This window comes from Chroicocephalus ridibundus, chromosome 5, assembly GCF_963924245.1.
Source record: "Chroicocephalus ridibundus chromosome 5, bChrRid1.1, whole genome shotgun sequence".
Taxonomy (NCBI): domain Eukaryota; kingdom Metazoa; phylum Chordata; class Aves; order Charadriiformes; family Laridae; genus Chroicocephalus; species Chroicocephalus ridibundus.
Window position 1 is genome coordinate 27,717,372 of NC_086288.1, and position 17,197 is coordinate 27,734,568.

Below are 17,197 nucleotides of genomic sequence, written 5' to 3' on the forward strand. Positions count from 1 at the left end.
TCTGAAATCAGAGAAAGAAACAAGTTCTGGGGATGTCGATAGAGGATGAGCAGTACTCCTCTGGGATCATCCGTCAGTCCTACACTGGTGCAGCATGTGGAGTCCCGTTTTTATGCCTTCTGACAGTAAAGCCGAGGGCTGATTAACATGACCTCAGGGGACAGTAAGGGAAATGACCACCCGCTGCCTGCTGGTGCTTATTGCAAGTCAGAATGATGGCCTGTAGAAGGATACGAGTGCTTCTGGCACTGAGACCATCTTTGAGTCATGATTGATTGTCGTTCCTCCCAATGAAGCCTTAACCATAAATAATAGTATTGTGTGAAATCAAGTATTTGAAAAACAGAAGCTTATTTCAGACCAGCCTGAATCTTTAACAGTGAAAACATGACAACAGATGAGGGACACAGAGCATTTACAAAACTGGATAGTGAAATATACATGTGCCTTTTGTCAGAGTGTGAGAACTGAGATAACAGAATCTCTGTCTATTTCAGTGAGAAGGTGGACAAAGCTATGCAACATCACAACTACAGAGAAAAGACTTTTTCTATGGAGAAAAAACCTCACTCAAATTCCCTTCCTGTAGAAATCACCTGAAGCAGATACTATTTTTTCTTTTGTTGTTTTATGAGGTAGTAAAAAAGTTGGGTTTACTTACTATTTTGGTTTAAGATGCCTGGAATAGCTTGATGTAGCTATCCTGGGTGTCCCAGGGCCAAAGTCAGGGCTCAGTCTATAGTGGTATGAATGAGCTTGATTTTTCACTAGTATAAGCTTCCAGAGGTGCTTGATCACAGTGATATGTACATGAAGTGAAATGAAAATCTGGCTCAAGATGACTGTCATTCATCTGAAGCTGGTGTTAGACTGACAAAACACTACTTTCTAATGAAATCCTTACTCTCCCTGATTCATTAAATGTGAAAATGGAACTCCCTCATCAAAAACTTAAGTACAGAGGTAAAGCAAAACCTGTCACTGCCAAGACGAGTACAAAAACTCAGAAAGCAGCTAAGCTGAGGGGGTAGAAAACTCCAGAATCTTTGCAGAGGTCACAAACTGAAGTGCTCAAAAGCTAGGAGATGCCTGGGCTGAGAGTTTATTCACGCAATCTTTACTTCACCAGCTTGATATATATGCCCGATCAGGCTCTTAATTGCCTGATCGCATACTAGTCTTCCTGCGGGATTGTTTCCTCATTTAATCCATGGTCCCTTTTCAGGGTAAGTCTTTCCTTCCTTCACAAAGTTACCCAAACTCCACACATCCATGTTCGAAAATTTCTACAGGTTCTCTCTGTGGCACCTGTGTACTTCTCAAACATCAATGAGTCTGTCTCCACACTCTGGAAATGGGATCATCCTTGTTTTGATAACTTGATAAAAGAGATCACTAAATTTGAATGCTCTGTGGCACATGCCTACCTTTTGCTATTGTCAGATCACTTAGCAATTCCAGTGCAGGGAATGTGTTTAAAGAGGGAATCTTTTCCGAAGATCATCCAAAAAGAGACACTTCAGAGAATTTTTCCTTGCTGCGCTTCTAACAGTTCTCTTGCGTGAACTAAGATTTTTTTTCTTATATCTCAGAAATTTGCGCAATTTGGTTGAATGAGGTATGTTCACCATGACCAACTGTCAAACTTCTGCTTCTAAGTGCAAAGGCATTAGAGCTCCCTGGAAAAGTAGTTCTTAAATAGCTATTATTTTAGCACAGAAAATGTGTTTGTTAAGAGTGAAGTCTGGAAACCAGCTGAATGGTTTTAGAGACCACATACCTCTCAAACAGGGAACTTTTAGTCCAAAGAGGTGAAACTTGACAAACCGAGAAGTATCTGATAATAGGGCCTGAAAGAAAAGAAAAACTGTCGGGCATCCTGAACTAGCAGCAGTGATACAAGCCTTTCTTACAATTTTTTCTGGGGACATGCAAGCCCTGAAAGGACAAATACACTTTCTGAGTAGCTGCCCCAGAGGAGCATTTGTGCAATGTCATTTGACAAAAACAGAATACAACCCCCTTAGCACCGAGGAGCCCTAAAGCTGATTAGGTGAACAAGCCCATGCTTGCTGCGTACTGGCCGGGGAGTGCTTATTCTAAACCCCCTTGTTAGCTGCTGGCATGACGTTTCTGGCATGTTGTTTAGATTCATACACAGAGTAAAAGCCACTCCAGCCCCCACCCCAATAAAGGGCAGTTTTTCAAGAACCGGAAAGAAATCAAAGTGTGGCACCGACACGTGGGCCATCATTCGTGGAGGAGAGACATCTGGAGATACTGAGGTAGTCTAAACAAACCCAGGCATTTTTAGTAGCCAGCTCTTTGGACACAGGTTTCAGAGCTCTCGGTTTGTGTGCCATGAGGATCCCAACATCGAGGGTAAGGGGATCACTGTGGGTTGTCTTTTTCCTGGGCACCGGGGTTTCTCAGCTGGCAGCGTCCCATCGAAGGCAGTGCTGCGACATTGACTTGCATCAGCGATGGATCAAGCCCTCTGGGAGTCAGCATAATTGGAAATCAGCAACCTGGACTCCTGCCTAGGAAGCAGCAGGAAAGCGGCTGTACTTGAAGCAGCATCAAACCAGATTCAAAGTAATGGGAATATTTAAGCCGTGACAACTTTTAAAAAAATCACTCTGCTACGTTATTTTAGTAAATATTTGTAGGTGTCTGTAATAGGGGGGTAATCACTGCATTTCCTTTAAACAAAAGCAACGAGAGCAGTTTTCACTAATACTGTATTAAGCAAGGCATTCTAATGCATGGCTTTAACCTTGTTTTTGCTGGCAGATTATGTGTTACAGCAGTTCTCGGGTGTCTTTTCTTGCAGCATGCAAAAACTAGTTCCTGCCTGGTCTTTTCCATTACCGATGGAAGAACTCTGCAGTAGCTGGCCAGCTGCGAGGTGTCCCTCTTTGGCGGGGAGCTGGGGTGGGCTGCATGTGTGGAAAGCGGCAGGGACAGGCATGAAGGAGGTGTTCAGGAGGTGCCTGGCCACAGCCATGAGAAGGAGCAATGGTACATATGTGCCAGCAGAGAGGTGGGCATCTACAGAGGAAGGAAGGAAGGAGGGTGCTGCTGGGAGTCACAGCGATGAACCGTAGCTCAGAGGGGCTGGGCTCGGTGTCACGGCAATGCAAACAGACAGCTTTCGGGTTAGATTGGGGCCCAGGTCCCAGAGACTCCATTGAATAATTTGTGGCTCAAAGGATGATACAGAGTTATGAGGAATTCCGGGCAACCGGGTGCAGGTGTAGTGTTACTGTTGTGGACAAGACATTGCTATACATTTCTACATGTTTCTTGCACCAATGAAATAAAAAAGAAATTGGCTTCGGAACTCTGAGAAAGCTCATGCATCTCTTCTTCAGTTTACCCCCTGTGCCAGAAGGGGAGGACAGTACATTCAGAGTGCTCACAAGACACTAGAAGAAAGGCCGTGCCAGAAATGTATCTCTTCTCAAGGGTGGAAAACGGCTGAGCCACCACTTCCCACTTCCATTTCCGTCAAGGGGTGAGGCGCAGAGCTGGGGGCAGGTGAAAGAATGTGATCCTGAATGAAAACCCGCCACTTCCAGTGCAAGGTGGGAGATCTCCCACTGAGAAAGCGAGGGGAGCAGAGGCAGCTGCTTTTCCAGCCCCCATCTGCAGCTCTTCTGTAGCAGAGGCCCGTGCCCCGCAGGTGGCCTGCTCAGGACGCGTGCTGGGAGCACCCAGGGGAGAGACAGAGTCACAGTGCCTGCGGTCAGGGACAGTTTAGAGCTCCTGGCCCCAGCGGGAAGGAACCCAAACGCAGCAGCTGAGCGCGAGTCCAGCCCTGATGGTGGATCTGTAGGCTTTAGAAGCCCTAGGAAAACAGTACACAAAAGGAAAGAGTAATAATATTAGAAAAAAAAGACCCAGTTAGCAGTCTGTAATGAACTACTGCGTTCCCCAAGGGCTTGCTTCACCTCCTTTTTCTAATTCTGGTGCAATGCTTATAATACTGATGGATCAGGGTAGGTTTACCATGGCCACTTTGCAGATAGATGCTGGAGCCAGTCAGAGAAAGAACAAGAACAGAAAGTAAATTTCAGCTTGTTTCTTTTTTTTTTTTTTTGCAACTTTCTTTCAGAACAACATTAATATTTACAAAGGCAGGGCAGTTCCCCTGTTCACAATGTTGCAACATACTGCTCTCGCTGCATTCCTGCTAAAAATGAAATAGGAAGGGTTTCTGGATGAAAAACAGAGCCTGTGATTTTTAACTTTCCGTCCCTTCCATCAAAGCACAGATTATGGTGAAAAGGACAATCTGGAATTGCTTTCTTAAGACGTGTCCTGAGAACATTGTAGCTGGAAGGTTGGCCACTTCACCGACAAATAACTGTACATTTTCCACCCTTCCAGTCCTCCTCGGCTCCCAGGCTTGGGCCAGACTGCAGGATAAAACGGATTTGTATCGGAAAACAAAAAAACCCTCTGCTGAGCAAAAGGTTTCGGAGGAAACCGATCTGAATTGGATTCCACACTTCTTCCCCAACACCAGGAAAGTGTACAAGTTTCCAGGCTGGAGCAGAAAGGTTATATATAGCACTGCAATTTAATTCACATGACAATTAAAAAATACATGAAACGGTCTTCCTTATGCATGAGAAAAGATTATCAGAGTTTTCCCCTTTTCCTCTTTTAGGTTATTAAAAATGTAAGTCCTTCAAGAGTAATAAATTAACTCGGAAAGGATTGCTTAAGTGAGACCCAGGTTGTGATTAAAGGAAGTTTGGAGTTCAGGGAAGTCTGTGTTTGAAAAACGTCCTCAGTGTTTGGAGTATCGCATATGGCTTTTGACAACTAATTTGGGAGAAGAGTGGTAGGGAATGAACCTCAACAGGAAAAGCGCTTGTTTTTTGTCACTTTGTGACATTGCTGAAACATCGTTTCCCCTCATTTGTATTTCTCCCCATAAGTTCGTATTAAAATGTATCAAAACAGAGAAGACTTTGAAAAAGGCAGCACAACTGTCATAAGGGATGATGCTAGCTAGTCAGGAGATTATGCTTTATTATGTAAATACATGTTTGGGGGTATTTTAAAATGCATATCATGTGGTTAGAGGCAGATTATTAGTTTGATAAACTGTACCGGTTCCAAATAAAGCATACCAATCCATAGGGTAAATGCCAGTGGTGTGACTTCTCGGAGGTCTCCGAGCTCCGCGATCGACTGTAACTGTCCCTCTTCTGTGCCAGTCAGTCTCACTTGTTGGAGTATTAACCACGAGGCTGCTGGTCCTCGCCAAATCCCGCTGCCAAAATCCACCTCTTCTCTCTGCTCCCAGAAAAATGGTCCTGCGACACTTTCCTGTGGGTAATTCCCTAGTGTTGAGCACCCTGAGCTTGAATTCAGATCGGAGCGGAAGGAAATAAAACTTCAGTCTGTGAATAAAGCCTTCATTTACCTACACATAAAGCCAATGAAATGGTATGACTTTCCCTTCTTTTTCTGTAATTTATAAATGGCTAAAATGATTTCTCTGGCAGAGACATCCACTTCTTAACTGCTTCGTGCCCGCGCTGGCTGTACCAGGCTGCTGCACCGTCTCTGTGAGTGCCAGCGCTTGTTCTGGAGGCACCGAGAGGAGCTGGATGAAGAACTTGTGATGCATAATTTATTCAGCCAATATAGGCCCTTTTTTTGTGCTTGTGGGAACTCCGGCGGAAGGCAGGTGGGTTTGGTTGTGGTTTTTTTTTTTTTTTTACACTTAGTTGTTGAAATTCTTGAAGGAACCGCTGTGTGTTTGCGTGCAGCATCTGTATGTCAGCGGCTTGTCGGGAGTTTCGACTGTTGGCAGCGGAGGTGCGGGGTACGCATGGCCTGCGAGGACAGGTGCCCATGCGCCTCCTGGCCTCTGCCACAAGTGGCCCGGCAGGCCAACGTTCGGAAAGTGCTTCCAGTCGTTACCGAGACACTTCCGTAACATCCTAAATTTCTCCTAAATATGCCTGAAATCTGAAATAATGGGGGTAGTAGCAGCCATTAGGGGTATGCAAGCGCACTTGAAAATGTCACTGTCGCCTGGCCGCGTGCTTAACTTGCCCCCTGACCTCCTGCTCCGAGCCCACCGCCCGCCCGGGCGAGGCGGGGGGACCCCCGCAAACTTCCCGGGGCACAAACTTTCCCCGGCAGTTCCCCAGCGGTGACAGGGCGGGGAGGGTGACAGGGCGAAGCGGGCGGCGGGGCGCATCCTCCCTCCCTCCCTTTTTCCCTTCCCTCCCCTCTGCGGCGCGGTGCAGCGCGGCCCCGCCCCCGCCGGCAGCCCCGCACCGGGGCGGCCGCCGGCCGCAGCGCCCCGCCGAGCCGCGGGAAGGGAAGGGAAAAGAAAAGATGGGAAGGGAAAAGAAGGGGAGGGAAGGGGAGGGAAGAAGGGAGGGGAGGGCGGCCCCCCGCGGTCCGTGCGCGCCGCTCGGCGGCGGCGGGTGTCCGCATCCCTGCGTCCTCCCCGAGCGCTCCCTCACCTCGCCTCGGCGGCGATCGCCCCGCCGCCACCGCCGCCGCCGCCTCCCGCCCGCCCCCGCCCCCGCACTGCCACACGCGCGCACACACACACACACACACACACACACGCACGCACTGCCGGCGCGGTGTGCGAGGGCGGGCGGCGAGCCGGCGGCGGAGACCACCGCGCACACACACACACACACACACCACACACCACACACACTCCCTCCGTGCCCGCTCCTTCCTCGCCCCCCGCCGCCTCCCCTGCTTCCCCCCCCCCCCCCCCTCCTCCTCCTTTCTCTGCAACGAGCGAGAGAGAGGGAGAGGGGGAAAAAAAAGCCACTTACAGGTATTTGTTTAGTGGATCGGCGGCTTCATTTATCCCCCCCCTCGCCCCCCCTCCCCAAAGCCCCTCGCAGTTTGTTTACAAGTATCAAAGTTGTAATTGAGGAGCTGCCAAGGCACATCTGGATATTTTTCTTCTTCTTCTTCTTCTTCTTCTTCTTTGTGTTAGGGACTGATGTGCAACTAATTAAAGGCAGACAGGCTGGTAGTGTCTGCACGCTCAAGCCCCCCCAGATAAAGAGCCTGGTAAGTGACTGGTTTGCTTTTTTATCCCTCTCCTTTCCCTCCTTTTCCGTCGTGGTTTTTATTTTTTTTTTTTAAGGGGAGGTGGGTTTCCTTTTTTTTTTATTTTATTTTGTGGTTTTGTCGGTGTAGGGTTTTGTTTTCTTTGGTTTGGGGCTTTTTTTGGTGGTTTTTTTTTTTTTTTTTTTTTTTGTTCTTGTCCTCTGGGATCGTAAAAGTAGATTAATGCTAGACTTGGGCAATAAAAGGCGCCGCTATATTAATTTATTAATTAATCTGCACCCGCCCCTCCTCCTGAATGTTAAATATGACCTTTGATCTCTCTGTCTTTGGCAGAGCAGACATGCAATATTGAACATGTACGGTCACATTTGGCTTAAGCAGGGACAGGATCGCGAAGCCCGGCTAGCAATTTCTATTTATTTATTTCATTCGTGGAAATGAGGGCGATAGTTAGGAGGGGGGAGGGGGGCAGAGAAATCAATAACTGCGTCTCGGGTACCCTTTTCATGCTCCGGAGATGCATCGATTAAACAATAATGACCCGGTTGGTGGGCACCATCATTTTCTCGCTCCTGGTGGCAATAAACCCCGAGAGGGGGCTGCGGGCAGAGAAAAGGTAGCCAGAGAGGGAAGCTTTTGTAGAGAGAAGCCACTTTAATGCTGGGGGGAATAGGGCAAGAAAATGCGTATGTTCCTTGACTTCTGGCATAAACGGCTGAACGCTAACGTTTTATCCCTCACCAGATGCGTGGCTTTCCTACACACGGCTGGCAAAACTAGTTTTATCGGGTAGTTGTTATCGGGGACATGCGGCTAGGTTTTCCTTTCTGGAAACGGGAGAGGTTTGGGGTTTGTGTTTGGTTGGTGGTTTTTTTTTTTTTTTGGTTTTTTTTTTTTTTTCCTCTCTCTATATGCAAATCCTTCGCATCCCTCCACAAGACGACGCTTAGCCTAGAGCTTTCCGGGGCAGCCTTTGTATTGCCACCAGACCTCTGAAGGCAGCGAGAGTCTGGGTTTTTCCCTGACGTGGAAACACGGCGGTGGCTCCTGCGGGCTCGGGGTCTTTTTTTCCGATGGAAAGTCGCCCGCCAGTCCCTAATGCAGCCGGGAGTGAGGTTTCTTCTGTAGATTTACGCTCCCTTCATCTGGATTTGTTTACATAAAGCCCGCTTTTTAGTGCACGACGTCGGGAAAAGCCGAAGTTTCTTGCGCTCGGTAGGTTGGGCTGCAAACGGTTCATTAATCTAATTATGATCGTAATTACCGTAATTGATAACCATTTTGAACTAAACATACCGGAGTCTGGAAACTAGACGTAGCCCCACGACTGTCTCCCAAGTGAACGTTTCTGGCCGATAGCCCTACATCAGAAAAGATGCTGGAAATATCTAAACTATTCAGGTAGAGCATCTGGAAAACAAAGAGGCAGTGTTCATAAACTGAGGGCTTTTTAACTTATGCTTATGTTTTGCTTTAGTTCGCGCAGGCTGCCATAATGCACCTTCCTCATTGCCATGAACTAAAATACCCCCCTTCACCTCCCGGTGCGGGGGGGTGGTGGGGTGGGTGTCCGGTAAGAAATAAACCGAGCACCACGTCCTTACCCCCCCTCCTAAACTTTGCTAACCTTGCAGCAGAAAGCCATCTTCCCCCGCCGAGGGCCAGTTCCGCAGGTACAGGGACGTGCCCTCCCGGTCTTGTCTCTCCCCTGCCCCGCGGCGCCCGACGAGGGGCTGTCCCCGCCTCGGTGTGTGTGTGTGTGTGTGTGTGTGTCCCCAGCCCTCCCCGCGCAGCCCCCGGCGGTGGCGGGGAATCCTCCCGAGAGGCTGGGATAAATGCTTCGTCTTTAGTACAGCTGCAGGCGCCGGGATCACAAGCTGTGAAATTGCCTGCCTTAAGTATTTTATTGTATTATTATTATTATTTTTTTAAAACCTAGCCCCGCTTTCCCCCGCGGCCCGCAGGCAGCCCCCCCCTCCCCCCTGCACCCCCTCCCGCGACGGGGGGGCCCGGTGCCACCGCCACCAGCGCCCGGCGGAGCCAGCTGTGCCGGCAGGCAGCTAATGACCGCCGGGCGCAGAAGGACACCGTGGCAGCTGGCGGCTCCCTCCCCCCGCCTCTCTCTCTTTTTTTTTTTTAGTATTTTATTCCTTTTATTTGTTATTTTTCCCCCTGGCTTTTCATTTTCCCCGGTGGAGATGGTAGGTGGGCAGCTCCCGCTCCCCGTGCCGTTTTTGTCGTGTCCCCCCCCGCCGCCGGCTTGTCCCGGGACCGGGCTCGCTCTGCCCGGGCCGCCCCCCTCTCCAAGCCCTCTGCCCGCGGGTACGGCGGCGTGTGCCCCCCTCCCCCGTGTCCCCGACCCCCGTGTCCGCCCGGGGTGGCCGCCGGCGGCCGTTATCGCCCCCCGCACCCCCTCGGAAATGACTTTCTGTGTTTCAGCTGCGGCGGCTCCCGTGAGGATGCAGGAGGAGCGGCTGCCCGGCCAGGCACGGACCGCGGGAATGCGCCCGGAGGAGGAGGAGGAGGAGAAGGATTAACCGACCCCCCCCGCCCCGTCCCTCTCCCCCCGTCCCCCCACCACCCCCCCCGCCCCAGCCCTCCCCCCCCACCCCCCCGGCCACCATGAACACCAACGTGTGCGTGGAGAGCGGCCCCAACCCCGAGGCGCCGGGGCTGCCCAAGGACAGCCACCTGCCCGAGGGGGCCCTCAACAGCCTTGTGGATTACAACTCGGAGATGGAGAGGTACCGCTCCTTCGCCACCTTCTACAAGACCAACGGCGGCGCCTTCCCCCAGGCGGCCAAGATCGCCCGCATCACCACCCCCATCTTCCCCAGCGCCGCCGCCGCCGCCGCCGCCCGCATCGGCATGTCCCCCTGGAACTGCGACACCGCCACGGCCGCCGCCGCCACCGCCATGCTCTGGGGCAGCGGCGGCGGCGGCGGCGGCGGCGCGGCGGGCGGTGCGAGGAAGCCCTCCTCCGCCGCCGCCGCCGCCGCCGCCTCCGCCTCCGCGGCCGCCGCCGCCTCCTCGCTGCACGCCGGCAGGGGCGGCATGCACCACCGGAGCGACTCGCAGCGGCTGGGCAAGCCCGGCTGCCCGCCGGCCGAGCAGCCCGCCCTGCCCATGGCGAACGGCAACTTCCTCTCCACCCTGGCCCCCGAGCACTGCCGGCCGCTGGCCGGCGAGTGCATGAACAAGCTCAAGTGCGGCGCCGCCGAAGCCGAGATCATGAACCTCCCCGAGCGCGTCGGCACCTTCTCGGCCATCCCGGCCTTGGGCGGCCTCTCCCTGCCCCCCGGGGTCATCGTCATGACGGCCCTGCACTCCCCCGCCGCCGCCTCGGCCGCCGTCACAGACAGCGCCTTCCAGATCGCCAACCTGGCGGACTGCCCGCAGAGCCACGCCTCGGCCTCGCCCGCCTCCGCCCTGGGCGCCGCCGCCGGCGCGGGGGGCGGCGGAGGCGGCGGCGGCGGGGGGGCCGGAGGCGGCGGCGGCGGCGGCGGCAGCGGCAGCGGGGCCGGGTCCGGGGCGGGCAACCCCGCCAAGAAGAAGCGGAAACGGTGCGGGGTGTGCGTGCCCTGCAAGCGGCTCATCAACTGTGGAGTCTGCAGCAGTTGCAGGAACCGCAAAACGGGACACCAGATCTGCAAATTTAGGAAATGTGAAGAGCTTAAGAAAAAACCGGGCACTTCGCTAGAGGTCAGAGGAGATGATTTCTTTTTCCCCAGCCTCCCGCCGTCCCTCCTCAACCCCCTGCCCCCCCCCCTCCAGTGCTTCTTGTCTAGCTTCAAGATGCAGCACCCCTTTTCCGAGGCCTCCTTCAGGCTCTGAGGCTGACACCCCCCTCCCCACCCCCGCACCCCCCCACCACACGCACCCGCGGCGCTGCCCCGCCGCCCGAGCCCCCCCTTCTCCGCCCCGCAGGGAAGAGAAACGCCGCCCCCCGCGGCGCCCCGCCGAGCTCGGCCCCCGCCGAGGAGGGACGGAGAGCCGCCCCCGCCGGCCCCCCGCCCCGGGCCGGCCGGCCGGGGGCTGCCGGCCCCCTCCCCGCCTGCTTGTGGCCGTTCCGAGACCGCTGCTCGCCTGGTTGACCTGCCGTGCTGTTTGCTATAAGACTGATGGCTGTCTCTGGTTTCTTTTTTTTCTTTTTTTTTTTTCCGTTTTTTTTTAAATGGCGATCATGAGGATTTCGGGGCGGTTTGTAGGGACGGGGAGGTGGGAAAGGGAAAGTTTGGGCTGCACGCCGGGCTCCCGCCGTCGGAAGTTCAGGGGAAGAGTAATGGCGAGTTCAACTCCGGGGTGACGGGTGGCAGTTTGTCCCAGACAGATAGACAGGCAACTGGCTGTAGAGCCCGGCAGTGGGTGAAACGTGCCCAGGTTACCTCTTTGGCAATATCTTTTACGAAATAACCCGCTCGTGGTGTATAAAACACGATGGAAAAATAGCACAGGTATGACCGAACTGATGTCTGACTGACCTGTACATACGGCTATTTTGATGATGTGGCCTCGGAACTGATGATGTATTGCGTTTCCCAAAGCTGTAAGGGCAGGTTTTCAGGTTTGCTAGGTGCAGGAGAGGCAGGCAGATCCCATGTCGCAGACATTGTGGTTAATGTATCGGGGACCACAGACAACAGGAACCCAAATACACAACCGGGAGGAAAAAGGCAATTGGTTGATATCGTTAGGTGAAGGAAACAAGCGGGAGGAAAGACTAGTCATCATACTTAATCCCTTGTCATTATTAAAATGCAGTGTTGCTGGTTAGACGCACGTATCAGATGTGTCTGAAGGTGTTGAGGACGATGGATTCAGTACAGAGGAGTAGCGTATGCTGGGTGACACCAAGATTTGTAGTCACAGAAATTAGCAACCAAGTAAGAAATTGTAACTTCCCTCTGTCTGTCTGTGTGTGTGTGCGCACGTGTGTGCAGAGCGGCGTATTCCCCAACTCATTGCTTGCAGGAGTTCTCTCCAAGAAGGGGTGGGATGTGGGATTCCAGGGAAATAGCAACACCGAGAGCCCATTAATTTGTTCTGCATTAAATAAATGGAGATAATGGCATTGGTATTGATGCTGCCATGGGACAAAAGCAACATTTGGGGGTTTAATCGACGTTTGGCTGATACCATTAACTCTTTCCTAACCAGCCTCATCAAACCAACTAATTAGTTCCTCCTTGCAAGAGTGAACTGCCCTTGCTGAAAGTTTGATTTGTAGCTCTGCATCCTCTTAGCTCTTTTTTTTTGCGAATATACGGTGACCCAGCATCACTAACGCAAAAACCAGGATGGACGTCCCAGCTGCTAGAAACTAGATTGGGTTTTCAGCTCTTGGTTTTCTCAATGATATGCCTGTATTGGTTTCATGGCAAAGAAGATACCTGATGCCCCTGGTCTGTTAATGATGGATTATAGCGCTGAGTACAGCCTAAAAGAGGCTTGTCTGAACACAAGAGATGGAGAATCCCCCCTGCACCACCCAGCACCGGGGGTGCCTTTGTGCGCCAGGTTCCCTCATTAGGCTTGCAAACCAGGAGGCTGCTGGGATTTAAAGTTTGTGATAAATGATAGGTTCTGATGGCTTATCGATTTGTGCAGAAAGTGAGCTATCTCTGGAAGAAACGAATTTGTACGTTATCAGATCTTCCTGTGGGTTTGTGTGCATCTCTGAGCGCACATCCAGAACTTCCTCGCTCCTGACAGAGGTGTTCGACAGCCTTAAAAACTGCTCAGGCGTGTTATGAGAATGCCGCCCGTTAAAATTGTTTAACCACTGTGACTAGTAAAAACCGTGGTTTTATTAGCCACTTGTGTACTCTCATAACCACCTGCCCTCACTTCTTTTCTTCATTCTCTCTCTTCTCCCCCCCTCTCTCCCCTGGTTGTGCTCCGTCAGATACGTAAACACAAAAGCTCCTCTGCTGCCATACCACGACTTGAAGGAAACAGGTTTCTCTTCCCAGCTGTGGAGATGTCAGTGAGGCATCGCTTCTCGGCAGGTCGTGGCCCATCCCAAAGTTTGTCACGGGACGTGGCTAATTACTTTACAGAAATGGGGTTTGTCAGTAGGAGAGGAAGAGTGCACGAAGTTGTTTTTCTTCTGTCCTCTTTCTTTCCTTCTTATTTTTTAAGTTTAAATTAACTAATAAAGAGTGGCAGCAGGGCTGCCTAAAGCACGTGTGCGGCATCAGTGCTCTGGCTGTTAGGCCACCAGCTGGAAGGGTGTCAGAGAGTGACAGGGCCTACAGGAGGGCACGGCAGCGGTGGCTGTGGTGGCTGCGGGTGGGCGAGGGCAGCCCCCCTCCTGAGTGAGCTTCTGGGGCTCTGTGTGGGTGATTGCCCGTCACCTCCGTGGGCACGGCCCCAAGGAAACATGACAAGGATCGAGGGGCTCGCTACACGCTTGTGAAATTTGTAAATTGCTCTCAACAGTGGCTGCAAGTTGTGGAGATGTTTCAAGGCAGGGGGCGGAACTGTGTTTAAAACCGAAATAAACGAAAAATGAGAATAATAACAATAAACAGTAAACTGGCTGATCCCACGGAAACCATTTCTCTCTTTTTCCTTTAAATCTCTTCCTCTACTGGTGCAATGAAGGCATAGGATATAACTCTCAAGGTTAGTACATGGAGTTGAAGACAGATTCACATGAATGCTTTCCAGTCCCTGACCCTTGCATTTTTAATGGAATGCTTCCCTCCCAGCTTTTTTTTTAAACACTTGAATTATTTTTTCCTATTTTTCTTGTGCTATTTTCACTTTAAAAGTGTCCCGATGCTCTAGAATTTTTCATAGAATGTTATTATTACTAGGAAATTTTATGTACGGTAATAATAAATCTATAAAAATAAGATTGACGTCACGTTGCACGCTGCCTACTTGTATATGTATATTCTGTGTTCATTCAGATTTACAGTCAGTTTAAAGAGACATAATCTTTATTTACCCATAGAGACTACTTATTTTCCTCTGATTGGTATACGCGTCTATAACTCCTGCTGCAGGTTATGAAGACTAGGAGCCCGATGTTACTTTGCATCCCCCTCTCTTTAAAGGAAAGCATCCCAATTCAGCGTAGGAATCTCAGTTGCCCCACTCCCATTTGCATTAGCGTGGCGGCATTGCATTGGCAGGGTCTGAAGGGTTGGACCCAAACGTGGAATATCTGCTGTTTGGTCATGCTGTCATCATAGCCGGGTGCCACTTGCCTTATTCCTAACAGCCGCGCTAATTGATATGTGTGCTATTAAAGCAAACGTTTGCATACCGACCCGAAATAGTAAATACCAGCATCCAAATCCGTGGCACCTCGCTGAGTCGCGTTTCAAGCCAGCGGGAGTCTGAGGCGGCCTTCGCCGGGGATAGGCTTGTGATGATTGATTTCAACAGGCACGGCGTCTGATCCTGAAAATCTTAACACCATATGGCATTGCCACGGGGGAGAGGGTCTGCGCTGGCAACCTCCGAACTTGCACTTGGTGTTGTGGCAGCGCGAGCGAGCGCTGTTAAGGGAAGACTGCTGAGCTCTGTGGATAGGGGTCAATTAGCAGGGGCCTCAGAGGAAGCAATTTCCCTGCCGTCTCTCTAGCTTTAAATTACATGCATAAGTTACGCGACGGCACGGTGGAACTGAGTAGCATGAGGGGGAACTGAAAAGCTTGATAAGGAGCAGGCAGCTAACACGATCCCGGTGGCTAACTGGAAGGTGGAAAGAAAGACCACCTCGTAGCCTGCACTGCCGTTCTTTGCTAAAACGTTGCTGTATGGCAGTGTTTCTCTCCTCCCAGCCGCTGCCTCGTAGCCCTCCATCTGGCTGGGGCTCCCCATGTGTTAAGCACCATGCAAGCCAGAAAAAAAGCAGTCCCTGTCCCCGGGCGTTTACAGCTGGAGTAAGAACCGCGGTCTGTCCTGAACGGAATTCATGTTGGCTAGCGGCCGCAAAGCCCTGATGGGCCCCGAACGCTGTATTTTCCCTCTCTCCTCCTCGTGCGTGCCCATTGCACTCTGCCAGGGTGCTCTTGTTTTTCCCTTCCCAGGTGTGACCCGGCAGGGAGGGTGCCTGGTGCTGGAAATGGCTGCGGGCACAGCCCTAGAGCCCTCGCCAGGTGATCACCATGCTCTCACTTGGGGCTTCCGACACGGTGCACGATCCTGCGGTGATGGTGTTGGCAGCGAGCGGAAGAGGCAAGAGGCAGATTTGACCTTTGTTGAGCGTTTTGCAACGGTCTTTGTCACTTTCATCCAGATTTTACGTATCGGGCTTAAACATATGTTCGGCAAGGAGTTTTCCTTTTGACCTCTGGAGGTTCTTGGGGACAACACAAGGCCTCCTACTGCCACCTCCAGCAAAGACCAGCACAGCTGCAGGTGTCTTTGCTCACCGGCACCTCATCTCCGCCGCTTGGAAATCTCTTTGAAGCTGTCTGACCTTCTGCGTTAGCATCACGTCTTGCAAGGCGGGAATGCGTTGCGGTTGGTGGGAGACGTGGGATTGAGAAAGATGATGAGAGCCCTGCGGAGTCGAGCTTCTGGTCTCCTTACAGCTCTGGCAAATTACTGAGTACAAGGGGTAGCTGCTGAAAGGGAGTTGGACGTCCTCTGTTGTACTGTTTTTCATATTTTGTTGTTTCCCTTCCCTCATGAGACACTTGCAAAGCAAAGAAAGTGCCCAAACCCCATGATATTAGCGTTCAATTTAGAATATACATTGTATAAACTGCTGGTTTTGATACAGTGTGGTTTGTTAAAGCGGGGCAAAAATGAAGTTTCTCCTGCCTAAGGAAATCTCGTAGTGGTGGGATTTGGTACTAAGCTGAACAGAATTGCAAGGAATTGAGCAAAATTGTAGGCCAGTCAAGGGCTTAACAGCCTCTTTCATAGAAACACTGCTTTCTACTTGCATTGGAAATTGCTTGCTTTAAATCATTGAACTATGCTTGTTTGCCAGTGAAATTGTCTGTATGGTGAGAGGGGTTAACTGGTTGTGGCGGTTACGCGTTTTGATTGCACTGAATAGTTCTTTGCACATTTTCCTAAGTGCTAATATCGGTCATTCGCTTGGGGTGTCGGGATTCTGCACCAGGCTTTGGACTTCAGTGACATGTTGGTTAGTCCAGTTTTTTAAGTTGGCATAATAAAATCGCTGTGTATTGTTTAGGCTGGACAAGTTGCATGTGTTGGGAGAAAGATGATGAACAAAGCCAGGGTTTTTTCTAAACTAGCAATTAGCATAATGAATCCCTTTTTTCTTCTTTTTTTTTTTTTTTCCAAATTATCTAAGTCACTTTGAACTATGTATTTCAGTTAGAGGTGCATAGAACCATCATGACTTAGACTCCTATGCTACAGCACTTTTGGAAAATCTCACCAATTCTGTGTTTGTACGAAATGTTGTGGGCTATACACATCATGCCTTACTCATAGAGGGAGACTCATTTAAGCCGGTAGATATGTGAATATCATGTTCAAGGTGGGTAACAATAAGTAACAGTCTCAATTTTTGTCGGTCTGTACACGTATGTGTTCATATTATTGTTTTTTGGGGGCCACTTCTCACACAATTCTGTTTGCTAGGCGGACACCTAACACCTTTAGTGAAGTCAGGGAAGACCTTGCTCACTTGGAGAATGAATTAGGGTGTCAGAAAGTGGTCCCCTTTGAAGAGCAACATCTTGGTACCGCCGTTTTGGTTTTAAAAGAAATGTGTTCTAAAGAGTTAAGTAAAAGGCAGATTTTAATTTCTGTACACTGTGTCATGCATTTGCTGCATAGCAATGACGGAGAACAGTCCTTTCCAAAGATCCTAAAAATTTGTATCTGTAAAAGGAGAACTAGTAGTCTTTCGTGCATGTAGTCGTAACATGCATGTATTTTAAGGGTTAGGCTGGGCGAAATATTTCTAAGCAGACAAACCTAGAATGTACACCTTAAAGTCTCATCAAATACAGCATAATCCTTTCGATCACCAGCTGCAATGGGAAGCGGCTGCCAATTGTGTAGGAAAAGGCTTTAAGATAAGCTTTTTGGATGCACCCAAGTGAGTTAGGAGCAATAAGAAAGTAACTTGTGTCACCGTAACAAAGTCCCTGGGACTTGGCCTTGGTTGCTTGCAGTTCCC

The 17,197-nt window shown here is 50.8% G+C and overlaps 1 protein-coding gene and 1 long non-coding RNA gene across 3 annotated transcripts in view; both read left to right on the forward strand.

Moving 5' to 3' along the window:
• The first annotated feature begins 6,751 nt into the window (after window positions 1–6,751).
• Window positions 6,752–9,646, forward strand: LOC134515901 (uncharacterized). The gene is made up of 3 exons (XR_010071147.1): window positions 6,752–6,829; window positions 6,995–7,071; window positions 9,511–9,646. It is a non-coding gene; the product is annotated as an uncharacterized LOC134515901 (long non-coding RNA).
• A 47-nt stretch (window positions 9,647–9,693) lies between these two features.
• Window positions 9,694–17,197, forward strand: part of CXXC4 (CXXC finger protein 4) — a 117,362-nt gene continuing 109,858 nt past the window's right edge. For both annotated transcript variants that reach the window (XR_010071146.1, XM_063335466.1), the window contains exon 1: window positions 9,694–10,773. Coding sequence is in view for 1 of the 2 variants with exons in the window: in XM_063335466.1 (XP_063191536.1) it covers window positions 9,694–10,773 (1,080 nt within the window). In the remaining variant the exon portion in view is untranslated. The remainder of the gene's footprint in view (window positions 10,774–17,197) is intronic.